The 23,205-nt window shown below is 53.4% G+C and overlaps 1 protein-coding gene and 1 long non-coding RNA gene across 2 annotated transcripts; both read left to right on the forward strand.

Annotated features, from left to right (window-relative positions):
- Window positions 1-878: 878 nt before the first annotated feature.
- Window positions 879-20,556, forward strand: LOC149428284 (uncharacterized). Its single transcript, XM_089667546.1, has 2 exons — window positions 879-979; window positions 18,091-20,556. Exon 2 carries the CDS (start codon window positions 18,887-18,889, stop codon window positions 20,399-20,401), a length of 1,515 nt encoding a protein of 504 aa, XP_089523672.1. The 5' UTR covers window positions 879-979; window positions 18,091-18,886; the 3' UTR covers window positions 20,402-20,556.
- Window positions 20,557-20,890: 334 nt separating this feature from the next.
- LOC149428285 (uncharacterized) lies at window positions 20,891-22,833 on the forward strand. Its single transcript, XR_016310795.1, has 2 exons — window positions 20,891-22,225; window positions 22,311-22,833. It is a non-coding gene; the product is annotated as an uncharacterized LOC149428285 (long non-coding RNA).
- The last annotated feature ends 372 nt before the right edge of the window (window positions 22,834-23,205 follow it).

Below are 23,205 nucleotides of genomic sequence, written 5' to 3' on the forward strand. Positions count from 1 at the left end.
ATAGAAGGTTTCTCCGGAAGGAAGGATGGGAGATCTCCAGAAGGAAGGATGGGAGATTTCTCCGGAAGGAAGGATGGGAGATCTCCGGAAGGAAGGATGGGAGATCTCCGGAAGGAAGGATGGGAGATCTCCGGAAGGAAGGATGGGAGATCTCCGGAAAGAAGGATAGAAGGTTTCTCCGGAAGGAAGGATGGGAGATCTCCGGAAGGAAGGATGGGAGATTTCTCTGGAAGGAAGGATGAGAGGTTTCTTCAGAAGGCAGGATGGGAGATCTCTGGGTGGAAGAAACCTCTTCAGTGATTGGGGGGATTTCTTCTCTGAAATCTAATCCAAAACCAAATGAAATCTTTGCAGCAACATTTGATGTTCTGAGAAATTCTCTGCATCTCCGGCTGGCTGACTACAACGTACTGGAGGGTCTTCCTACTCCCCATTGTCCATGCAACTGCACCATCTCCTCTCGAATCCCTCCTCCAGACTGACCTCTCCTTTCACCATGTCTCCGAAAGGTTCTCTCGTCTGTCTCTGGCTGCATGTAAGAGGAGGAAGGGGAGGGGTGTCCTCCATGTTCTTGTAGCTCAGAGAGAGAGAGGGGGGAGGGGTGTCCTCCATGTTCTTGTAGCTCAGAGAGGGGGAGGGGTGTCCTCCATTTTCTTGTAGCTCAGAGAGGGGGAGGGGTATCTAGCTCAGGGATCAGTATTGATAGGATGATGTTTTGAAGAAATATCTCCTTTGTCCCCGTCTTCCTCTGTAGAGAAGTCCCCTCTACTGTCTGCCCCCATCCGGCACCCTCTGTATTATCAGTCCTGTTCCTCTAGTGATCCTGCTGATGGTACAAATCCTGCTCTGAGCATGTGCGGAACGTCACTTCCTGTCCATGGAGCACGTTTCCTGTTTTTACATGCGGTTCCAGCTGATCAGTTTTTCAGTCTTCATCCTGAACACTCAACCGGGTCGTCCTCTATGTGGGAGCACACAGGTAAGTCGGGGGGTCTCCTATTCCTGGTCCCGGGCCATAGACGTTTGTGACCACCTCTTCCTCTATGTCGGTATAAATGTCCCCATCAGAGCGCCCCCTTACATCAGGCGTCCCCATCAGAGCGCCCCCTTACATCAGGCGTCCCCATCAGAGCGCCCCCTTACATCAGGATCCCCATCAGAGCGCCCCCTTACATCAGGATCCCCATCAGAGCGCCCCCTTACATCAGGATCCCCATCAGAGCGCCCCCTTACATCAGGATCCCCATCAGAGCGCCCCCTTACATCAGGATCCCCATCAGAGCGCCCCCTTACATCAACTGTCCCCATCAGAGCGCCCCCTTACATCAGGCGTCCCCATCAGAGCGCCCCCTTACATCAGGATCCCCATCAGGGCGCCCCCTTACATCAGGTGTCCCCATCAGAGCGCCCCCTTACATCAGGCGTCCCCATCAGAGCGCCCCCTTACATCAGGCGTCCCCATCAGAGCGCCCCCTTACATCAGGATCCCCATCAGAGCGCCCCCTTACATCAGGATCCCCATCAGAGCGCCCCCTTACATCAGGATCCCCATCAGAGCGCCCCCTTACATCAGGATCCCCATCAGAGCGCCCCCTTACATCAACTGTCCCCATCAGAGCGCCCCCTTACATCAGGCGTCCCCATCAGAGCGCCCCCTTACATCAGGCGTCCCCATCAGAGCGCCCCCTTACATCAGGATCCCCATCAGAGCGCCCCCTTACATCAGGCGTCCCCATCAGAGCGCCCCCTTACATCAGGATCCCCATCAGAGCGCCCCCTTACATCAGGATCCCCATCAGAGCGCCCCCTTACATCAGGATCCCCATCAGAGTTCCCCCTTACATCAGGATCCCCATCAGAGCGCCCCCTTACATCAGGATCCCCATCAGAGCGCCCCCTTACATCAGGCGTCCCCATCAGAGCGCCCCCTTACATCAGGCGTCCCCATCAGAGCGCCCCCTTACATCAGGCGTCCCCATCAGAGCGCCCCCTTACATCAGGATCCCCATCAGAGCGCCCCCTTACATCAGGATCCCCATCAGAGCGCCCCCTTACATCAGGATCCCCATCAGAGCGCCCCCTTACATCAGGATCCCCATCAGAGCGCCCCCTTACATCAGGATCCCCATCAGAGCGCCCCCTTACATCAACTGTCCCCATCAGAGCGCCCCCTTACATCAGGCGTCCCCATCAGAGCGCCCCCTTACATCAGGATCCCCATCAGAGCGCCCCCTTACATCAGGATCCCCATCAGAGCGCCCCCTTACATCAGGCGTCCCCATCAGAGCGCCCCCTTACATCAGGATCCCCATCAGAGCGCCCCCTTACATCAGGATCCCCATCAGAGCGCCCCCTTACATCAGGATCCCCATCAGAGCGCCCCCTTACATCAGGCGTCCCCATCAGAGCGCCCCCTTACATCAGGCGTCCCCATCAGAGCGCCCCCTTACATCAGGCGTCCCCATCAGAGCGCCCCCTTACATCAGGCGTCCCCATCAGAGCGCCCCCTTACATCAGGCGTCCCCATCAGAGCGCCCCCTTACATCAGGCGTCCCCATCAGAGCGCCCCCTTACATCAGGCGTCCCCATCAGAGCGCCCCCTTACATCAGGCGTCCCCATCAGAGCGCCCCCTTACATCAGGCGTCCCCATCAGAGCGCCCCCTTACATCAGGCGTCCCCATCAGAGCGCCCCCTTACATCAGGCGTCCCCATCAGAGCGCCCCCTTACATCAGGCGTCCCCATCAGAGCGCCCCCTTACATCAGGCGTCCCCATCAGAGCGCCCCCTTACATCAGGCGTCCCCATCAGAGCGCCCCCTTACATCAGGCGTCCCCATCAGAGCGCCCCCTTACATCAGGATCCCCATCAGAGCGCCCCCTTACATCAGGCGTCCCCATCAGAGCGCCCCCTTACATCAGGCGTCCCCATCAGAGCGCCCCCTTACATCAGGCGTCCCCATCAGAGCGCCCCCTTACATCAGGCGTCCCCATCAGAGCGCCCCCTTACATCAGGCGTCCCCATCAGAGCGCCCCCTTACATCAGGCGTCCCCATCAGAGCGCCCCCTTACATCAGGCGTCCCCATCAGAGCGCCCCCTTACATCAGGCGTCCCCATCAGAGCGCCCCCTTACATCAGGCGTCCCCATCAGAGCGCCCCCTTACATCAGGCGTCCCCATCAGAGCGCCCCCTTACATCAGGCGTCCCCATCAGAGCGCCCCCTTACATCAGGCGTCCCCATCAGAGCGCCCCCTTACATCAGGCGTCCCCATCAGAGCGCCCCCTTACATCAGGCGTCCCCATCAGAGCGCCCCCTTACATCAGGCGTCCCCATCAGAGCGCCCCCTTACACCAGGCGTCCCCATCAGAGCGCCCCCTTACACCAGGCGTCCCCATCAGAGCGCCCCCTTACACCAGGCGTCCCCATCAGAGCGCCCCCTTACACCAGGCGTCCCCATCAGAGCGCCCCCTTACACCAGGCGTCCCCATCAGAGCGCCCCCTTACACCAGGCGTCCCCATCAGAGCGCCCCCTTACACCAGGCGTCCCCATCAGAGCGCCCCCTTACACCAGGCGTCCCCATCAGAGCGCCCCCTTACACCAGGCGTCCCCATCAGAGCGCCCCCTTACACCAGGCGTCCCCATCAGAGCGCCCCCTTACATCAGGCGTCCCCATCAGAGCGCCCCCTTACATCAGGATCCCCATCAGAGCGCCCCCTTACATCAGGCGTCCCCATCAGAGCGCCCCCCTTACATCAGGCGTCCCCATCAGAGCGCCCCCTTACATCAGGATTCCCATCAGAGCGCCCCACTTACATCAGGCGTCCCCATCAGAGCGCCCCCTTACATCAGGCGTCGCCAACAGAGCGCCCCCCTTACATCAGGCGTCGCCATCAGAGCGCCCCCTTACATCAGGCGTCGCCATCAGAGCGCCCCCTTACATCAGGCGTCGCCATCAGAGCGCCCCCTTACATCAGGCGTCCCCATCAGAGCGCCCTCTTACATCAGGCGTCCCCATCAGAGCGCCCCCTTACATCAGGCGTCCCCATCAGAGCGCCCCCTTACATCAGGCGTCCCCATCAGAGCACCCCCTTACATCAGGCGTCCCCATCATAGCTCCCCCTTACATCAGGCGTCCCCATCAGAGCGCCCCCTTACATCAGGCGTCCCCATCAGAGCGCCCCCTTACATCAGGCGTCCCCATCAGAGCGCCCCCTTACATCAGGCGTCCCCATCAGAGCGCCCCCTTACATCAGGCGTCCCCATCAGAGCGCCCCCCTTACATCAGGCGTCCCCATCAGAGCGCCCCCCTTACATCAGGCGTCCCCATCAGAGCGCCCCCCTTACATCAGGCGTCCCCATCAGAGCGCCCCCTTACATCAGGCGTCCCCATCAGAGCGCCCCCTTACATCAACTGTCCCCATCAGAGCGCCCCCTTACATCAACTGTCCCCATCAGAGCGCCCCCCTTACATCAGGCGTCCCCATCAGAGCGCCCCCCTTACATCAGGCGTCCCCATCAGAGCGCCCCCATCAGAGCGCCCCCTTACATCAGGCGTCCCCATCAGAGCGCCCCCTTACATCAGGCGTCCCCATGAGAGCGCCCCCTTACATCAGGCGTCCCCATCAGAGCGCCCCCTTACATCAGGGTCCCCATCAGAGCGCCCCCTTACATCAGGCGTCCCCATCAGAGCGCCTATTTCCATAGTATGTGCCCATCAAGGCCCCCCAGTATAGTGTATATACAGTATATATATATATATAATATGTGACGGGTCAAAGCTCTGTCACTGTGAAAATATAGGGTCATGGTGGAGGGGGGATTATGGTGTGGAGGTGTTTTTCAGGGGTTGGGTTGGCCTCCTAGTTCCAGTGAAGGGAACTCTTAAGGCGACATTTTGGACAATTTCATGCTCCCAACTTTGTGGGAGGAGTTTGGGGATGGCCCTGTCGGGAATCGCCGCGCCGCTGGGCTCGGCGCAGGCGCAGTGCACCGCCCTGTGCAGGGACGCGGGCGCCGGGACCTGGCCGACCGCAGCAACCAGGTTCGCGCATGCGCAGTAGAGACCGCGGGCGCGCGCCTGGCACCAATGACAGCGCAGGGCGGGATATTTAAACGGTCCTGAGCTGTCATTCAGTGCCTTCTGGTCTCTCTGAATCCTGTGTACCTGTTCTAGTAAGTTGCTGACCCGGATTGTACCCTGACCTGCTGCTTTCTCCTGTCCTGACCCTTGCTTGCCTGACCTCTCTCTTGGATGCCCCCTATTGGATCTGACCTGCTGTTGCTGACCCGGATTGTGCCCTGACCTTGCTGCTTTCTCCTGTCCTGACCCTTGCTTGCCTGATCTCTCTCCTGAATGCCCCCTATTGGATCTGACCTGCTGTTGCTGACCCGGATTGTGCCCTGACCTTGCTGCTTTCTCCTGTCCTGACCCTTGCTTGCCTGACCTCTCTCCTGAATGCCCCCTATTGGATCTGACCTGCTGTTGCTGACCCGGATTGTACCCTGACCTGCTGCTCTCTCCTGTCCTTGACCCTTGCTTGCCTGACCTCTCTCCTGGATGCCCCCTATTGGATCTGACCTGCTGTTGCTGACCCGGATTGTACCCTGACCTTGCTGCTTTCTCCTGTCCTGACCCTTGCTTGCCTGACCTCTCTCCTGGATGCCCCCTATTGGATCTGACCTGCTGTTGCTGACCCGGATTGTGCCCTGACCTTGCTGCTTTCTCCTGTCCTGACCCTTGCTTGCCTGACCTCTCTCCTGAATGCCCCCTATTGGATCTGACCTGCTGTTGCTGACCCGGATTGTACCCTGACCTTGCTGCTTTCTCCTGTCCTTGACCCTTGCTTGCCTGACCTCTCTCCTGAATGCCCCCTATTGGATCTGACCTGCTGTTGCTGACCTGGCGTGTGACCCGACTATTCTTTTCCCGCTGCTCTGTACCGCACCGTCCCCATAGTTACCGACCCGGCCTGTCTGACCTTGCACTTGCTCAGCCATCCATCCATCCCTCTCAACGGGGTCTCCAGACCTCCTCATACCTGGCTCTCTCCTGTGGGAGCCCCTGGCAAATACCCCTACCACTGACGGGTGTCCTCAGTAGTCACGACCTGGTCACAGGGTACTCCAAGTCCATCCCCACCATCAGGGGCCCTGGTGAACAAGTACTCTGGGGCTTAGACTCCGTACGCTGGGGACGCCCGATCAGTGGAGTGCTAGTGGTACCGCCGGGCGGTCCCTTACAGTACCAGAAGGCCATGACTGAGCCTAGAGGAGGGCCCTCCCCGCTGGAGGAGATTTGCAGGCACCTGGCTAACCTGACGCAGGCCGTAACGGCCCTGCAGGACAGATGCATGCAGCTGGAGAACCGCTTCCAGACTGGCTCTATTTCTGACCCTGCCCCACAGGCCCCGGTGTCTGCACCCCCGGCCCTGGTAGCTCAGGAGCCAGTCTCAGGGGCTTTCGCCCCGCTCCCTATGGCGGAACCCCGAGTACCCTTACCGGAGCGTTTCCACGGGGACCGCACACGCTTCCGGTCATTCCGTGATTCCTGTCTCCTGTTCTTTGAGCTACAACCCCGGACCTTCCTGACCGAAGATGTGAAAGTGGGATTCGTCATTTCACTATTGCAGGGTGAACCCCAGGATTGGGCCCACCGGTTAAGGGGGAACAATGACCCTCATCTGGGATCGGTCAATAGTTTTTTTGAAGCGATGGCCATCTTGTATGATGACCCACAGCGGGCAGCCTCTTATATGCGCTCCGACAGGCGGGCGGCAGAGGAACACGCCTCTGATTTCAGGCGGTGGATGGGGGACACACACGCTGGAACGAGTTTGCTCTGTTGCACCAGTTCCATATGGGGCTCTCCGATCCCTTGAAAGATGAGCTGGCCCGGGTGGAGGTTCCCGAGTCTCTGGAAGACCTTATTGCCCTGACAATTAAGATTGACCGAAGACTGCGGGAACGCAGGCTTGAGAGGTCCGGCCAGGGTCGCGGAAATACCTGGGGTCCATTCCTAGGCCCCAGCCCATCAACCCGACAAAGGATCCAGAACCTACCACCAGGAGATGTTCCGGAACCTATGCAGCTAGGCCTGGCACGGCCAGGGTCGCGTAAATACCTGGGGTCCATTCCTAGGCCCCAGCCAATCAACCCGACCAAGCATCCAGAATCCACCACCAGGAGATGTTCCGGAACCTATGCAGCTAGGCCTGGCGCGGCCTAAATCACCACCGGAGGAACGCCAGCGCAGACGAGCCCAGAACCTCTGCCTTTACTGCGGTGAAGCTGGTCATGTGGTGCGATCCTGCCCTCAGAAGATGAGTAAGTGCCCCCGTTCTTCTTCCTTGTGCATTGGCAATACCTGTCCTCCTCAATACTTAGTGGTGCCCCTCTCCTTTCAGCTTCCAGAAAGGACCGTGGAGGTGACAGCCATAGTTGATTCGGGGGCATGCAGCTGTTTCCTGGATTTAGAGTTTGCTCACCAACAGGGTATCCCTCTCCAACACAGACAGAAGGGCTTCAACATCTTTTTGGCCGATGGTTCCCAGATAAAATCGGGGGTAGTTAATCAGGAAACTCCCCCCATTGCCACTACCATTGCCAACCAGCACCAGGAATTCCTCCACCTGGACGCTATTGCGTCACCTCTTTTCCCAGTCATTCTGGGGCTCCCATGGTTACGGGCCCAAAACCCCCAGATTGACTGGGAGACCGGGTCAATCTCGTTCCCTTCCCCATACTGTCGGGAACATTGTCGCACTTCGGGCCCCGAGTTCTCCTATACTCCGAAGGAGACTCCGATTTGAAACAGGTTATTCCCGCAGCCTATCATAGGTTCCTAGACGTATTCAGTAAGCGGGGAGCCGATACTCTGCCCCCCCCCCACCGCCCGTATGACTGTCCAATCGACCTGTTACCAGGCTCTGAGATTCCTTTTGGGCGAATTTTCCCCCTATCTGAGCTTGAATTGGGGGCCCTAAAGGAATATATTGAGGACAGCCTCCGGAAGGGATTCATCCGCCCCTCCACTTCTCCAGCAGGAGCGGGAATCTTCTTCGTGGAGAAAAAAGGACAAAACCCTGAGACCTTGTATCGACTACCGGGAGCTGAACAGGGTCACGATCAAAAATTGATCCCGTTGCCATTGGTACCAGAACTGTTTCAGAGCCTAAAGGCTGCGGTTATATTCACAAAGCTTGATTTAAGGGGGGCCTATAACCTGGTCCGCATAAGGGAGGGGGACGAGTGGAAAACGACCTTCCGTACCCGGTTTGGCCACTTTGAATACCTGGTCATGCCATTTGGGCTGTGCAATGCACCAGCCACCTTCCAACATTTCGTGAACGACATCTTCAGGGATTTTTTGGATGTTTTTGTTATCATCTACTTGGATGACATACTAATTTTTTCACCCTCTCTAGAGGATCATAGGATGCGTGTGGCAAAGGTATTGGGGCGGTTGCGGCAGCATGGGTTATATGCCAAGGCGGAGAAATGTTGCTTTGAGCAATCTAGCATCACGTTTCTAGGCCTGATTATCTCCACTGCGGGGGTCGCGATGGACCCCCAGAAGGTCTCTGCAATTTTAGATTGGCCTGAACCCACGGACAAAAAAGGCGTCCAACGGTTTATAGGGTTCGCAAACTTTTATCGGAAGTTCATCAAGAACTTCTCGGGTCTGGTCTCCCCCATTACTCAACTAACCAAACTTGGAACCCGGTTCAAATGGACACCGGAGGCTCAAGAAGCCTTCGAAGCTCTGAAAAAGCTATTTACCTCGGCACCCATCCTGGGCCACCCGGACGTGGCCCTACCCTACATCTTGGAGGTAGATGCATCGGAGAATGCGGTAGGATCCATCCTGTCTCAGCGGAAAGGCACCAAAGAGTTACTCCATCCCGTAGCATTCTTCTCGAGGAAACTCACCTCAGCGGAGAAGAATTACGATATCGGTGATCGAGAACTGTTGGCTATCAAAGCAGCTTTAGAGGAATGGAGGTACCTGCTGGAAGGTGCCTCACACCCCATATTGATTTTCACAGACCACAAGAATCTGGAGTATCTGAGGACTGCCAAGCGTCTACGCCCACGGCAGGCAAGGTGGGCCCTGTTCTTTTCCAGATTTAATTTTCATATTACTTAAAGGCCCGGATCTAAAAATACGAAGCCCGACGCGCTATCTCGTATGTATGAGGACTCCGAAGAAGAACTGGTACCCGACACTATTCTGTCTTCAGGGAACTTCTTGGCACTCTAGATGGACCTTCGCTCCAAGCTAATGGAAGCATCTACGGCCACGTCAACCCCAGTTGGGGTATCCCTTCAGAACAAGGGGGGACTCCTGTGGAAGGAAGATTCAATCGTGGTACCTGAGGAAGTCCGGACCCTGGTTTTGGGGCATTGCCACGATCACCCGCTGGCAGGACACTTTGGCCCAGTCAAGACTCTGGAGCTTCTCCGGCGCTCTTTTTGGTGGCCAAACATGGATAAGGATTGCAAGCGCTACGTGAGATCCTGTACCATCTGACAGAAGAGCAAACCATCGAGGAGCAAAGCCTGGGGGCTGTTGCGACCTTTGCCGATTCCCGAACGGCCTTGGCAGAGGATCGCGATGGACTTCATAGTCGAGCTCCCACCGTCGCAAGACCACACAGCAATTCTGGTGGTCATTGATCGCCTATCCAAAATGGCTCACTTCGTGCCACTAAGGAAGACTCCGTCAGCCGCCGAGACGGCGCGAATATTTATCCAGGAGATCGTTAGACTTCATGGAGTACCTGAGGACATTGTCTCTGATCGAGGGGTCCAATTTACATCTACATTTTGGAGGGCTCTGTGCAAGGCCCTGGACATCAAGTTGTCCCTCTCCTCTGCGTTCCACCCTCAGACCAATGGTCAGACTGAGAGGACTAACCAGACCCTGGAGCAATACTTGCGTTGCTACACGTCTTTCCTGCAGGATGATTGGCTGTCTCTTTTACCCCTGGCGGAGTTCACTTATAACAACGCAAGCCATTCTGCAACGGGGCAGTCCCCATTCTTTTCGTATTATGGGTTTCACCCTGTCTTTCTCCCTGATTTGGTCTCTGAATGCCCAGCTCCGGCAACGCAGGATGCGTTGACCTTCTTCTCCGCTAACAACAAAATACTCCAGGAAGCCATCGCTCGGGCCCAAGAGGACAATAAGAATGCGTTTAACAAGAAACGAAGAGGGGATTTGGCGTTGCGGCCTGGGCAGAAGGTGTGGTTGGCCACAACCAATTTAAAGATGCTTTGTCCCTCAAAAAAATTGGGACCTAAATTTGTGGGGCCTTTTCAGGTAAAGCGGATGGTCAACGAAGTAGCATATGAGCTTATCCTTCTGGACACGTTCAGAATTCATCCGGTCTTCCATGTATCCCTGCTGAAGCCAGTGATCCCAGTTGCCTTCCCAGAACGAGAATCCAGACCCCCGGAGGCCATAACGGTCGAAGGACAAGAGGAATTTGAGGTGGAAACAATCCTTAAGTGCCGAAGAAGGGGGGGCCAGACCCAATTCCTAATTAAGTAGAAGGGCTATGGTCCAGAGGACAATTCCTGGGAACCGGCTCATAATGTCCACGCACCCAGACTAGTCCGGGAGTTTCTTCGCGATCACCCGTGGTGGAGAGATCGGGTGGGCATCCGGAGGTTGCCCGTAGGGGGGGGGGCAATGTCGGGGATCGCCGCGCCGCTGGGCTCGGCGCAGGCGCAGTACACCGCCCTGTGCAGGGACGCGGGCGCCGGGACCTGGCCGACCACGGCAACCAGGTTCGCGCATGCGCGGTAGAGACCACGGGCGCGCGCCTGGCACCAATGACCGCGCAGGGCGGGATATTTAAACGGCCCTGAGCTGTCATTCAGTGCCTTCTGGTCTCTCTGAATCCTGTGTCCTGTGAAAGTAAGTTGCTGACCCGGATTGTACCCTGACCTTGCTGCTTTCTCCTGTTCTTGACCCTTGCTTGCCTAACCTCTCTCCTGAATGCCCCCTATTGGATCTGACCTGCTGTTGCTGACCTGGCGTGTGACCCAACTACTCTTTGCCCGCTGCTCTGTACCGCACCATCCCTATAGTTACCGACCCGGCTTGTCTGACCTTGCACTTGCTCAGCCATCCATCCCTCTCAACGGGGTCTCCAGACCTCCTCATACCTGGCTCTCTCCCGTGGGAGCCCCTGGCGAATACCCCTACCACTGACGGGTGTCCTCAGTAGTCACGACCTGGTCCCAGGGTACTCCAAGTCCATCCCCACCATCAGGGGCCCTGGTGAACAAGTACTCTGGGGCCTAGACTCCGTACGCTGGGAACATCCGATCAGTGGAGTGCTAGTGGTACCGCTGGGCGGTCCCTTACAGGCCCCTTCCTGTTCCAACATGACTGCACACCAGTGCACAAAGCAAGGTCCATAAAGACATGGAGGAGCCAGTTTGGGGTGGAGGAACTTGACTGTCCTGCACAGAGTCCTGACCTCAACCCCATAGAACACCTTTGGGATGAAATAGAGCGGAGACTGCGAGCCAGGCCCCCTCCCCCGACATCAGTGCCCCTCCCCCGACATCAGTGCCTGACCTGACAAATGTGCTTCTGGAAGAATGGTCCAACCTTCCCATAGACACCCTCCTAAACCTTGTGGACGGCCTTCCCAGAAGAGGCAAAGGGCGGGGCCAACTCAATATTGAACCCTATGGACTAAGACTGAGAGGCCATTACAGGTCGTGTGCGTGGAAAGGGCGGGGCCAACTCAATATTGAACCCTACGGACTGAGACTGGGGGGCCATTAAAGGTCATGTGTGTGGAAAGGGCAGGGCCAACTCAATATTGAACCCTACGGACTAAGACTGGGAGACCATTAAAGGTCATGTGCGTGGAAAGGGCGGGGCCAACTCAATATTGAACCCTACGGACTAAGACTGGGAGGCCATTAAAGATCATATGCGTGGAAAGGGCGGGGCCAACTCAATATTGAACCCTACGGACTGAGACGCCATTAAAGGTCATGTGCGTGGAAAGGGCGGGGCCAACTCAATATTGAACCCTACGGACTAAGACTGGGAGACCATTAAAGGTCATGTGCGTGGAAAGGGCGGGGCCAACTCAATATTGAACCCTACGGACTAAGACTGGGAGGCCATTAAAGATCATATGCGTGGAAAGGGCGGGGCCAACTCAATATTGAACCCTACGGACTGAGACGCCATTAAAGGTCATGTGCGTGGAAAGGGCGGGGCCAACTCAATATTGAACCCTACAGACTAAGACTGGGAGGCCATTAAAGGTCATGTGCGTGGAAAGGCCAGCGGCCCAATACTTGGGGCAATATGGTGTATTTCTAGGTAATACATTGACTGCATACTGTCAGGAATCAGATCACCTGCTGTTGTCACTGTGGTTGCTCGACCTGTAGGTTGTAGTTCCATTGTCCACCAGCCAGCGTCTTCTAACCAGCAGTTTCACGCAATTAGTCATCACCTGATGCTGGCTGCTGGAAGGTATTAAGTCTCTCCTCTTCTACGCCGTTCTGCCTCAGTCTTTCCCTTGTTCTGTTCTTCTTGTCACGTTGGCCCATTCCGGTTCCTTCTGCTGTCTGCTTGAACCTGCTCCCATGTACCCTCTCCCGACTTTGGCACTGTCCCTTCTCCCAGCACAGTCTCAAGAGCATGGAGGAGATTCCAGGAGACAGGAGCACGGAGGAGGTTCCGGGAGACGAGAGCACGGAGGAGGTTCCGGGAGACGGGAGCACGGAGGAGGTTCCGGGAGACGGGAGCACGGAGGAGGTTCCGGGAGACGGGAGCACGGAGGAGGTTCCGGGAGACGAGAGCACGGAGGAGGTTCCGGGAGACGAGAGCACGGAGGAGATTCCGGGAGACAGGCAGTTCCTCTAGGAGGGCTGGACAGGGCCGTAGAAGGTCCTTAACCCATCAGCAGGACCGGTATCTGCTCCTTTGTACAAGGAGGAACAGGAGGAGCCCTGCCAGAGCCCTACAAAATGACCTCCAGCAGGCCACTGGTGTGAATGTCTCTGACCAAACAATCATAAACAGACTTCATGAGGGTGGCCTGAGGGCCTGACGTCCTCTAGTGGGCCCTGTGCTCACTGCCCGGCACCATAGAGCTGGATTGGCATTGGCCATTGAACCCCAGAATTGGCAGGTCCACTACTGGCACCCTGTGCTTTTCACAGATGAAAGCAGGTTCACCCTGAGCACATGTGACAGACGTGAAAGGGCCTGAAGAAGCCGTGGAGAACGTTCTGCTGCCTGTAACATAGTTCAGCATGACCGTATTGGTGGTGGGTCAGTGATGGTCTGGGGGGGCATATCCATGAAGGACGCACAGACCTCTACAGGCTAGACAATGGAACCCTGACTGCCATTAGGTATGGAGATGAGATCCTTGGACCCATTGTCAGACCCTACACTGGCGCGGTGGGTCCTGGGTTCCTCCTGGCGCGGTGGCTCCTGGGTTCCTCCTGGCGCGGTGGGTCCTGGGTTCCTCCTGGCGCGGTGGGTCCTGGGTTCCTCCTGGTGCACAACAATGCTCGGCCTTATGTGGGGAGAGTATGCAGGCAGTTCCTGGAGGATGAAGGAATTGATACCATTGAATGGCCCTCATGCTCTCCTGACCTAAATCCAATAGAACCCCTCTGGGATGTCATGTTTCGGTCCATCCGACGCCGCCAGGTTGCACCTCAGACTGTTCAGGAGCTCAGTGATGCCCTGGTCCAGATCTGGGAGGAAGTCCCCCAGGACACGATCAGTGGTCTCATTAGGACCCTCCCCCGACGTTGTCAGGCATGCATACAAGCATGTGGGGGGCCACACAGACTACTGAGGGCCATTCTGAGTTGCTGCAATGACATTTCACCAACATGGACTCACCTGCTGCATCATTTCTTCACTTTGATTTTCGGGGTGTCTTTGAATTCAGTCCTCTGTAGGTCGATCATTTCCATCCAACGATGGGGCATCCTTACGTTCCTCACCCATCCCCCGTCCATGTCAGGATAGAGATCCAGCAGGAGATTCCTCCCCATTGGGATCTGATGGGTTCTCAGAGTCTTCCTGTCATTTTTTTTGAGCCGTGTATTATTAAAAAATAAAACCTGCTTCTTCTGTCTCTGAAATCGAAGCCTACCCAAGAAGCTTACATATTTGTGGCTTTTTTTCTATCAGGTATTCCTCTCTAGTTGGTATTTCTAGAGGCAACCCGCTTGGTGCCTGAAACACTTCAGGTGGACAGACCATTCTCTGGGATTCAGACATTGATGGCTGAGAAGGTCTACTTGACAATTTTCCGTGCCTGGAATGTGCACCATGGACAAGGCCATTACATGAAATTCTGCCCAAGCCTGGATGTGGTCTGTTTCCTTGAGCACAATGTGGTGTTTTCAGACTGTAGACTGGCTGGGAGACCCTGAAGCAGGTGGGTCCAGTGCTGAAGGTTTAATTGCCCTGAGTTCCAGAACAATGGCAGCTGAGCTTCTTCCAATAACCATGCCTCCTGAAGCAAGAGGGAATCCAGGGCTCCTCCCTAGCCTGACAGGCTGGTGTCCCATCATCCTACCTTCTAGACCAGGGGTAGGCAACTGTGGCCCTCCAGCTGTTGTAGAACTACAAGTTCCATGAGGCATTGCAAAACTGACAGTTACAAGCATGACTCCCAAAGGCAGAGGTATGATGGGACTTGTGGTTCTACAACAGCTGGACGGCCACAGTTGCCCACCCCTGTTCTAGACAATCAGGCGAAAGGGCTTCCCTGATTCCAGCACCAGACTGGACCTCCACCACAGAGCCATCCTGGTTCTGCTGGTCAGCTGCATGTTTAAATCCAGGGCCCAAACTTGTTTGTACCACACAGTCAGAATATTGAGTTTCAATAGCCTGGAGTATAAATGGGCATAGAGGACTACCTCAAAGGGAACCACTTTCATGGAGTCATGGATCACAGATTTTTGAACTGAATGGTCATAAGCTTTACCTGGGGAAGGAAAACCAGGATCCAATGCTGGCTCTTGAAAGTTCTGGATCAATTCATAGCTCTGCACAGTCTGCACATTGACTCACAGCTTGTCCACCGATTGCTCCCACAGAAGTGGGTCAACTGGATATCCCAAAATTGTAATCCCCTGAGCTTGAGAAAAGCTAGTACTGAGAACTCTGAGGTCCTGGGTGGGCCTCTACACTTTTCTATTTGTTTTTGGAAAAGTGAACAGGTTGAAACAGTCCTGTAACCTCTCATGCTCTGGAACAGGAGTGTTAACCCCTTGATGGGACAGTAGCTCCAGCACAGCAAACAAGGCTGCTTTCTGCTGGGGGCAGAAGGTACATTGGATGGCATGAAGGATGGAGAAAGAGGTGCAAAATACCAGCTTGTAGCCTCTCTACACAATGGGCTGGACCCACATGTCTGGGACATCTTGATCCTCAAGGGCCAACAATTGTCTCCCCAGTTAAAGAAGTAGGGTATCCCTCTTGGAGGATCTGGGGGTCCAGATCATTTTCCTGAAGGGGTGTCTGGTTTTTGTTCAGAACCCAAAGCTTTGAGGAGATAAAAAAAAATCATTCAAATCGGTGTTTGCCCATAAAGGGCCTCCATTCCCCCTGTTTATTGCTTACGATGACTCTGTATTAGAGCCAGAGGACCATTGCTGGCAGAGCTCATAGAAGGAAGCGCCATTGCCTCCTTTTTTGCCCTAAGAAAGCTGAAAGTTGGCCAAGTCTACCACCCCCCCCCTCCCCCCCCACCAAACCTGTGTATTAGGTACTCTATATGCTTGGCTAAAGTGTTTACCAATGGTTCTTATGACCAAGACCTGGTGTATATTGGAGGGAAGGCCTTGGTGTCCCACCACCCAAGACCTGGTGTATATTGGAGGGAAGGCCTTGGTGTCCCACCACCCAAGACCTGGTGTATATTGGAGGGAAGGCCTTGGTGTCCCACCACCCAAGACCTGGTGTATATTGGAGGGAAGGCCTTGGTGTCCCACCACCCAAGACCTGGTGTATATTGGAGGGAAGGCCTTGGCGTCCCACCACCCAAGACCTGGTGTATATTGGAGGGAAGGCCTTGGCGTCCCACCACCCAAGACCTGGTGTATATTGGAGGGAAGGCCTTGGCGTCCCACCACCCAAGACCTGGTGTATATTGGAGGGAAGGCCTTGGCGTCCCACCACCCAAGACCTGGTGTATATTGGAGGGAAGGCCTTGGCGTCCCACCACCCAAGACCTGGTGTATATTGGAGGGAAGGCCTTGGCGTCCCACCACCCAAGACCTGGTGTATATTGGAGGGAAGGCCTCGGCGTCCCACCACCCAAGACCCGGTGTATATTGGAGGGAAGGCCTCGGCGTCCCACCACCCAAGACCCGGTGTATATTGGAGGGAAGGCCTCGGCGTCCCACCACCCAAGACCCGGTGTAAATTGGAGGGAAGGCCTCGGCGTCCCACCACCCAAGACCTGGTGTATATTGGAGGGAAGGCCTCGGCGTCCCACCACCCAAGACCTGGTGTATATTGGAGGGAAGGCCTTGGTGTCCCACCACCCAAGACCTGGTGTATATTGGAGGGAAGGCCTTAGTGTCCCACCACCTGGAGTCCTTCGCTCCCAAAAGTTGAAGAACCTCCTGTACTGTATTTGGAGAGAGCTTCTCCAGTGGTGTCCTATGTGGCCGATCTCTTGTAGTTTACTAAGTCTTTTAAGACTATGCCTCCATGTGCAGTAGGTTCCAAAGGTGGACCCGCACAAGTATAAGAGAAGGGGAATGCCCTCAAAGGTCCCCAGCTGCCACCGACTGCTCAAAGTCGAGAGCAAAGCACACAGGGACTTAGAAGCAGCGGCACTTTCTATAGCAGTCTTCTGCCGCAGAGCTGCATGTCCACTTCAGTTTTTACCTGTAGTCCTGGTCTGGACTGCAGGGGTATTTCGAATTTGGACTCCAATGGGCCATGGTCCTGGACTTCTACAGCACCCCACAAACCTTCTCATGTTGCTTTAGTGGTGTGCCAGTGTGAATGCTTCCCATGGTTCAGTACCAGCTAGCAGCATTATAGGCCTTCACCAACCTGCGAGGTCAGGGTGCAGTCCCTCAAAGTGCTGTGAGGCCGAGATGGAACTGATCTGGATAAATGCTGCTGTGAAAAGAGCCTTCAAGGCAATCGGCAGGACACCAGAAATACTTGCTGGAAGATCAACTTCAGTACAAAAGGAAACAATCGCTCAACAAAAGGAGAAATCCATCCATTACTTATGGACATAAGAAAAAAAAACTGAAGGCAAGCTGGATCAATTACCCAATCATAACCCACTGGTCCTCCAAACTGATCATGTCCTTTCTTTAGGCAATGTCCAGAAACCCTTCATGTTTTTTCTTCTCGGGGATCCTGTGCACCGTTTTCCAGAACTTCTGGTGGGGGAGTGCACACTTCAGAGAACGTCACCCTGTTGCCCCTCCTTGGGACTACATTTTCCATAATTTAATCACCACCATTGCATCTGTACATACATACCCTGTCAGTCTGTGGTGGGGGCAGTGTCTTAGCATCAGCTTGAAGTCTCTCTCTTCTGGGAGCACGCATGTAAGGGTGACGCTCTAGGACCCGGGAAAGCAACACAGCCACCCCAAAACTGAGAACTGGCAAGATTTTAAAGCAGATGAAAAAGACGTAGCCTACGAGGTAAGTATTAAGGTAAGCCGCTGTCAATTTTAGGGTTTACCACTTTTAATGGCGTTGGGTTCTCACTTCATCCTGAGCCAGGGAACACATGTGTTTACAACAAAGAGCGACCATACCAAATCCTGGCAATGCCAATACCACGGGGCTAAAACACGGTGCTTCTGATTTCTCCTGCCCTGTGCTAGAAATACAACACGATGATCTGAATGAGAGCAAAGAATGAGATTCTCCCGCAGAAAATTGTGATGTAATTGTGTTGGTGTCCTCTATAAGATACGACATTTTAGACCCGTATAGGACATAGTCTTTCTACGTACAAAATATATTCAATAAGGAAAGTTAAATCATGAGAAGCGTTTATTTAATTCTGTATTTTTTTTTATATCTCTGTGCAGGTGGATTGACGGGTGATTGTTGGTCTTCATAAGCACAACCGAGTCACATTGGACACGAGTCGTCTGGGTGTTCTGAAAGGCTTTACTACAGATCACTGGATGTTGGTCTTCATAAACACAACCGAGTCACATTGGACACGAGTCGTCTGGGTGTTCTGAGAGACTTTACTACAGATCACCGGATGTTGGTCCTCATAAACACAACCGAGTCACATTGGACACGAGTCGTCTGGGTGTTCTGAGAGACTTTACTACAGATCACCGGGTGTTGGTCCTCATAAACACAACCCAGTCACATTGGACACGAGTCGTCTGGGTGTCCCGAGAGACTTTACTACAGATCACCGGATGTTGGTCCTCATAAACACAACCCAGTCATATTGGACACCACTCATCTGGGTGTTCTGAGGGACTTTACTACAGATCACTGGATGTTGGTCTTCATAAACACAACCGAGTCACATTGGACACGAGTCGTCTGGGTGTTCCGAGGGACTTTACTACAGATCACCGGATGTTGGTCCTCATAAACACAACCCAGTCACATTGGACACTACTCGTCTGGGTGTTCTGAGGGACTTTACTACAGATCACTGGACACAAGTCATATCCTTGTTCTAAATGTCAAACTTGTCCTTCAAGGCTGGATCAATGTTGAAGAGTATCAGAAAAACAACAGGAGAGAAGTCATTCCTGGAAGTGACAATGGCTTTACAGTAAAGTCAGACCCATACATACCCAAGATACGGCACACTGGAGAGACCTATCCTGTCTTGATTGTGACAAAGGTTCTACAATGGAAGCAGAGCTCACCGGACACCAGAAGGTTGATGTTGGAGAGAATCTGTATCAGTGTTCTGAATGTGATAAAGCTTTTAGAGTGAAGTCAGAGCTTAACAAGCACCAGAGGATCTACACGGGAGAGAAACCCTATCCATGTTCCGAATGTGATAAAGCTTTTACAGGGAAGTCACATCTTATCACACACCAGAGGGTTCACACTGGAGAGAAGCCATATCAGTGTTCGGAATGTGATAAAGCTTTTACCCAGAAGCCACATCTTATCAGACACCAGAGGATTCACACCGGAGAGAAGCCATATCAGTGTTCTGAATGTGATAAAGCTTTTACATGGAAGTCAGATCTTATCACACACCAGAGGATTCACACTGGAGAGAAGCCATATCAGTGTTCGGAATGTGATAAAGCTTTTACCCAGAAGCCATATCTTATCATACACCAAACCGAGCACACTGGAGTGAAGCCGTTTCCATGTTCTGAATGTGACAAAACTTTTAGGGTGAAGAGAGATCTTACCATCCATGAGAGGGTCCACACCGGCGAGAAGCCGTATCAGTGCTCTGAATGTGGCAAAGCTTTTAAACAGAAGTCAGATCTCACCAGACACCAGGCGGCTCACATTGGGAAGAAGCTCTATCAGTGCTCCGAATGTGACAAAGCTTTCACACTGAAGGACAGACTTGTCAAACACAAGATAATCCACACCGGAGAGAAGCCGTATCTGTGTTCTCAGTGTGACAAAGCTTTTAAAACGAAGCGAAATTTTCTCCTACATCAGCGGATTCACACCGGAGAGAGACCATTTCAGTGCCCCAAATGTGACAAAGCTTTTACATTGAAGCCTTGTCTTACCGCACACCAGAGGATTCACACCGGAGAGAAGCCGTATTCATGTTCTGAATGTGGTAAAGCTTTTACAGTGAAGTCCCAGCTTACCATACACCAGAAGGTCCACACTGGAGAGAAGCCCTATCGGTGTTCTGAATGTGACAAAACCTTTACAACCAAGTCCCAGCTTACCATACACCAGAGGGGCCACACCGGAGAGAAGCCCTATCGGTGTTCTGAATGTGACAAAACCTTTACAACCAAGTCCCAGCTTACCATACACCAGAGGGTCCACACCGGAGAGAAGCCCTATCGGTGTGCTGAATGTGACAAAACCTTTGCAGCCAAGTCCCAGCTTACCACGCACCAGAGGGTCCACACCGGAGAGAAGCCCTGTCGCTGTTTTGAATGTGACAAAACCTTTACGACCCAGACCCAGCTTATCGTACACCAGAGGGGCCACAGCGAAGAGTGTGATAGAGCTTTCAAACTGCAATCAAGTCTTGACACCAGAGGAGTCACAATCTCTGAGGAAACTGAGAGAAAGGAGAGTGTTAACGGGGTGGAAGATAAACTACTCTTAAAGGGTTTGGGGTGTCTCAGCAGTTTCACACCCCATGTCATTCCCCAAGCTCACGGAAAAGTGAAAGGAAATCATGATACTTTGAGACAAAGTATCTAAAAATCTGTAAGCGAACCAGAAAGAAATGGATGCATTGACTTCAGCGTTTTATATCCATCAGGCACGCGCCTAGAAAGTCTTTGAATATTTTGCTTTTTGAGATACTTTTGGACAAGGAACATCGACTCAACTAAAGTTTTTTTCCTTCTCTTGTTTATACGTATTATGTTTGCCTCATACAATGACCGACCTTCATTCCCAAGTGTTTCCTTCCTTGCCAGATCCTGATGTAGCCATAGTCAGGAGAAGCTAAGGAGATCTTGGCTGTGGAGACTTGGCAGCAGGTCACTCAACTACTACCCAGCCTCTGGTACCAATAACACATTAATAACTTTGCCTCGGTACCAGAGGCTGGGTAGTAGTTGAGTGGCCTGCTGCCAAGATCTCCTCAGCCAAGATCTCCTTAGCTTCTCCTGACTATGGCTACATCAGGATCTGGCAAGGAGATGTTGGCTGAGGAGATCTTGGCAGCAGGCCACTCAACTACTACCCAGCCTCTGGTACCGAGGCAGAGTTATTAATGTGTTATTGGTACCAGAGGCTGGGTAGTAGTTGAGTGGCCTGCTGCCAAGATCTCCTCAGCTTCTGCTGACTATAGCTGTGTCACTGGAGCTTGAGGTTCCAGGTAAACCCCTCTAGCCTGCATCTCCTATTTTAAGATGGTTCCCCATCTCCTCTGTCACCAAAGCACTCTGGGCAGCTCTGAGACTGGGGCTCCAGCCAAGGAGGAGTCACTATTCAATGAGAAAGTCACTCCCTAAATTGGCTGAGACCTTCAAACATGGTCCTGCTTCCTGTTTTAAGTGCTGCTTTGACCGTGCCGTTGAAGCCCAGCTGGCCCCCACCACAGATCTATACATTTCCAGCTCAAGATCCATCCAGTACATCTCTGACACGTGAAATGTGACATCATTATTAAAGGAAACCACAACATTGTAATTAGAACATTATCAAAAATGTTTTAAGAAGTTCAGTGGTCAGTAGTAAGTGAGGCAGCGTTCAGGGGTCAGTAGTGAGGCAGATTTCGTGGGTCAGCGGTAAGCGATGCAGAGTTCGGGGGTCAGTGGTAAGTGATGCAGAGTTCAGGGGTCAGTAGTAAGTGATGCAGGGGTCAGTGGTAAGTGATGCAGAGTTCGGGGGTCAGTGGTAAGTGATGCAGAGTTCAGGGGTCAGTGGTAAGTGATGCAGAGTTCAGGGGTCAGTGGTAAGTGATGCAGAGTTCGGGGGTCAGCGGTAAGTGATGCAGAGTTCAGGGGTCATTAGTAAGACAGAGTTCGGGGGTCACTGGTAAGTGATGCAGGGGTCAGTGGTAAGTGATGTAGAGTTCAGGGGTCATTAGCAAGGCAGAGTTCAGGGGTCACTGGTAAGTGATGCAGGGGTCAGTGGTAAGTGATGTAGAGTTCAGGGGTCAGTGGTAAGTGATGCAGAGTTCAGGGGTCAGTGGTAAGTGATGCAGGGGTCAGTGGTAAGTGATGTAGAGTGCAGGGGTTAGTGGTAAGTGATGCAGAGTTCAGGGGTCAGCGGTATGTGATGTAGAGTGCAGGGGTTAGTGGTAAGTGATGCAGAGTTCAGGGGTCAGCGGTATGTGATGTAGAGTGCAGGGGTTAGTGGTAAGTGAGGCAGAGTTCGGGGGTCAGTAGTATGTGAAGCAGAGTTCAGGGGTCAGCAGTGAGGCTGAGTTCGGGGGTCAGCGGTATGTGATGCAGAGTTCAGGGGTAAGTGGTAAGTGAGGCAGAGTTGAGGGGTCAGTGGTAAGTGAGGCAGAGTTCAGGGGTCAGCAGTAAGTGAAGGAGAGTTCAGAGGCCAATAGTATGCGATTCAGAGGTCAGTAGTATTTGGAGGGCAGTAGTGTTCGGAGGTCAGTAGTATTCGGAGGTCAGTAGTGTTCGGAGGGCAGTAATGTTCGGAGGTCAGTAGTGTTTGGAGGTCAGTAGTGTTCGGAGGTCAGTAGTACAGTACGTATGTCCTCATAAGTACTTTCTAATGATGAAATGTCAATATTAAGTGCTTGTATGCTAATGTTCAGTTCTTTGTGAGGTTTCCTTGTGAAAGCTCTTAGAACAGACTTTTTGTTCCCCGGATCCTCGGACTGTCTGGTTGGGCAGTATGGAGAGACAAGTCGGTCTCCATGTTCTGCAGGCAGGTATGGAAGAGTTTGGGTCACGATGGAGCAGATGAGGGTGTTCAAAGATCAGACTGATTTTCTCTAGTAATTAAAGTGCAAATTCTTATCTAAAAGATTCATCATGGAAAATGTTTGTCAGGTTCCACACGGCCAATGTCCAAGATTAAAGCCTAAAGGCCTCCCGTGTTGGCCGAGAGGTCATGACCTTGGTATATTTTGTCTCTGAAGGGCTCCACGTTCTCTGCTTTCTAATCTTTGACTTTGTAACTTTTCTCTTCTAAATAAACTTTCAAAGCCTTCACCATGAGCAGAAGTTGAAGCGTTCCTTATCAGATGGTGGACATTTGTGGACAATTCTGAACCTCTGCTACTTCCCTGGCCTGGAAGCCACTGCCCCAAGATTAGGACTGATGCTCAACAGTCACAAGTAGTGTTCACTGGTCCTCCTGATCTGCGGGGGTTGTAGTGGGACTATATGCTGATATTGATGCCTCATGGTGAATTTTCTTCTCGATTCTCCTTAACCCTGTGGTTTACCTTGGTTGCTAAGAGTGGGTTCCAGCCAATACCTCACCATTGTGGCTGTGTTGGAGATGCAGTAACGTGACCTGTGGCTGGGATGTGGTAAGTGGGCCCAGACATCTGACATGAATCGAGCACTACAGCTATAGACTAGACT

This window comes from Staurois parvus, unplaced genomic scaffold, assembly GCF_062004578.1.
Source record: "Staurois parvus isolate SC_StPar_1 unplaced genomic scaffold, SC_StPar_1.0 ptg003356l, whole genome shotgun sequence".
Lineage (NCBI taxonomy): Eukaryota > Metazoa > Chordata > Amphibia > Anura > Ranidae > Staurois > Staurois parvus.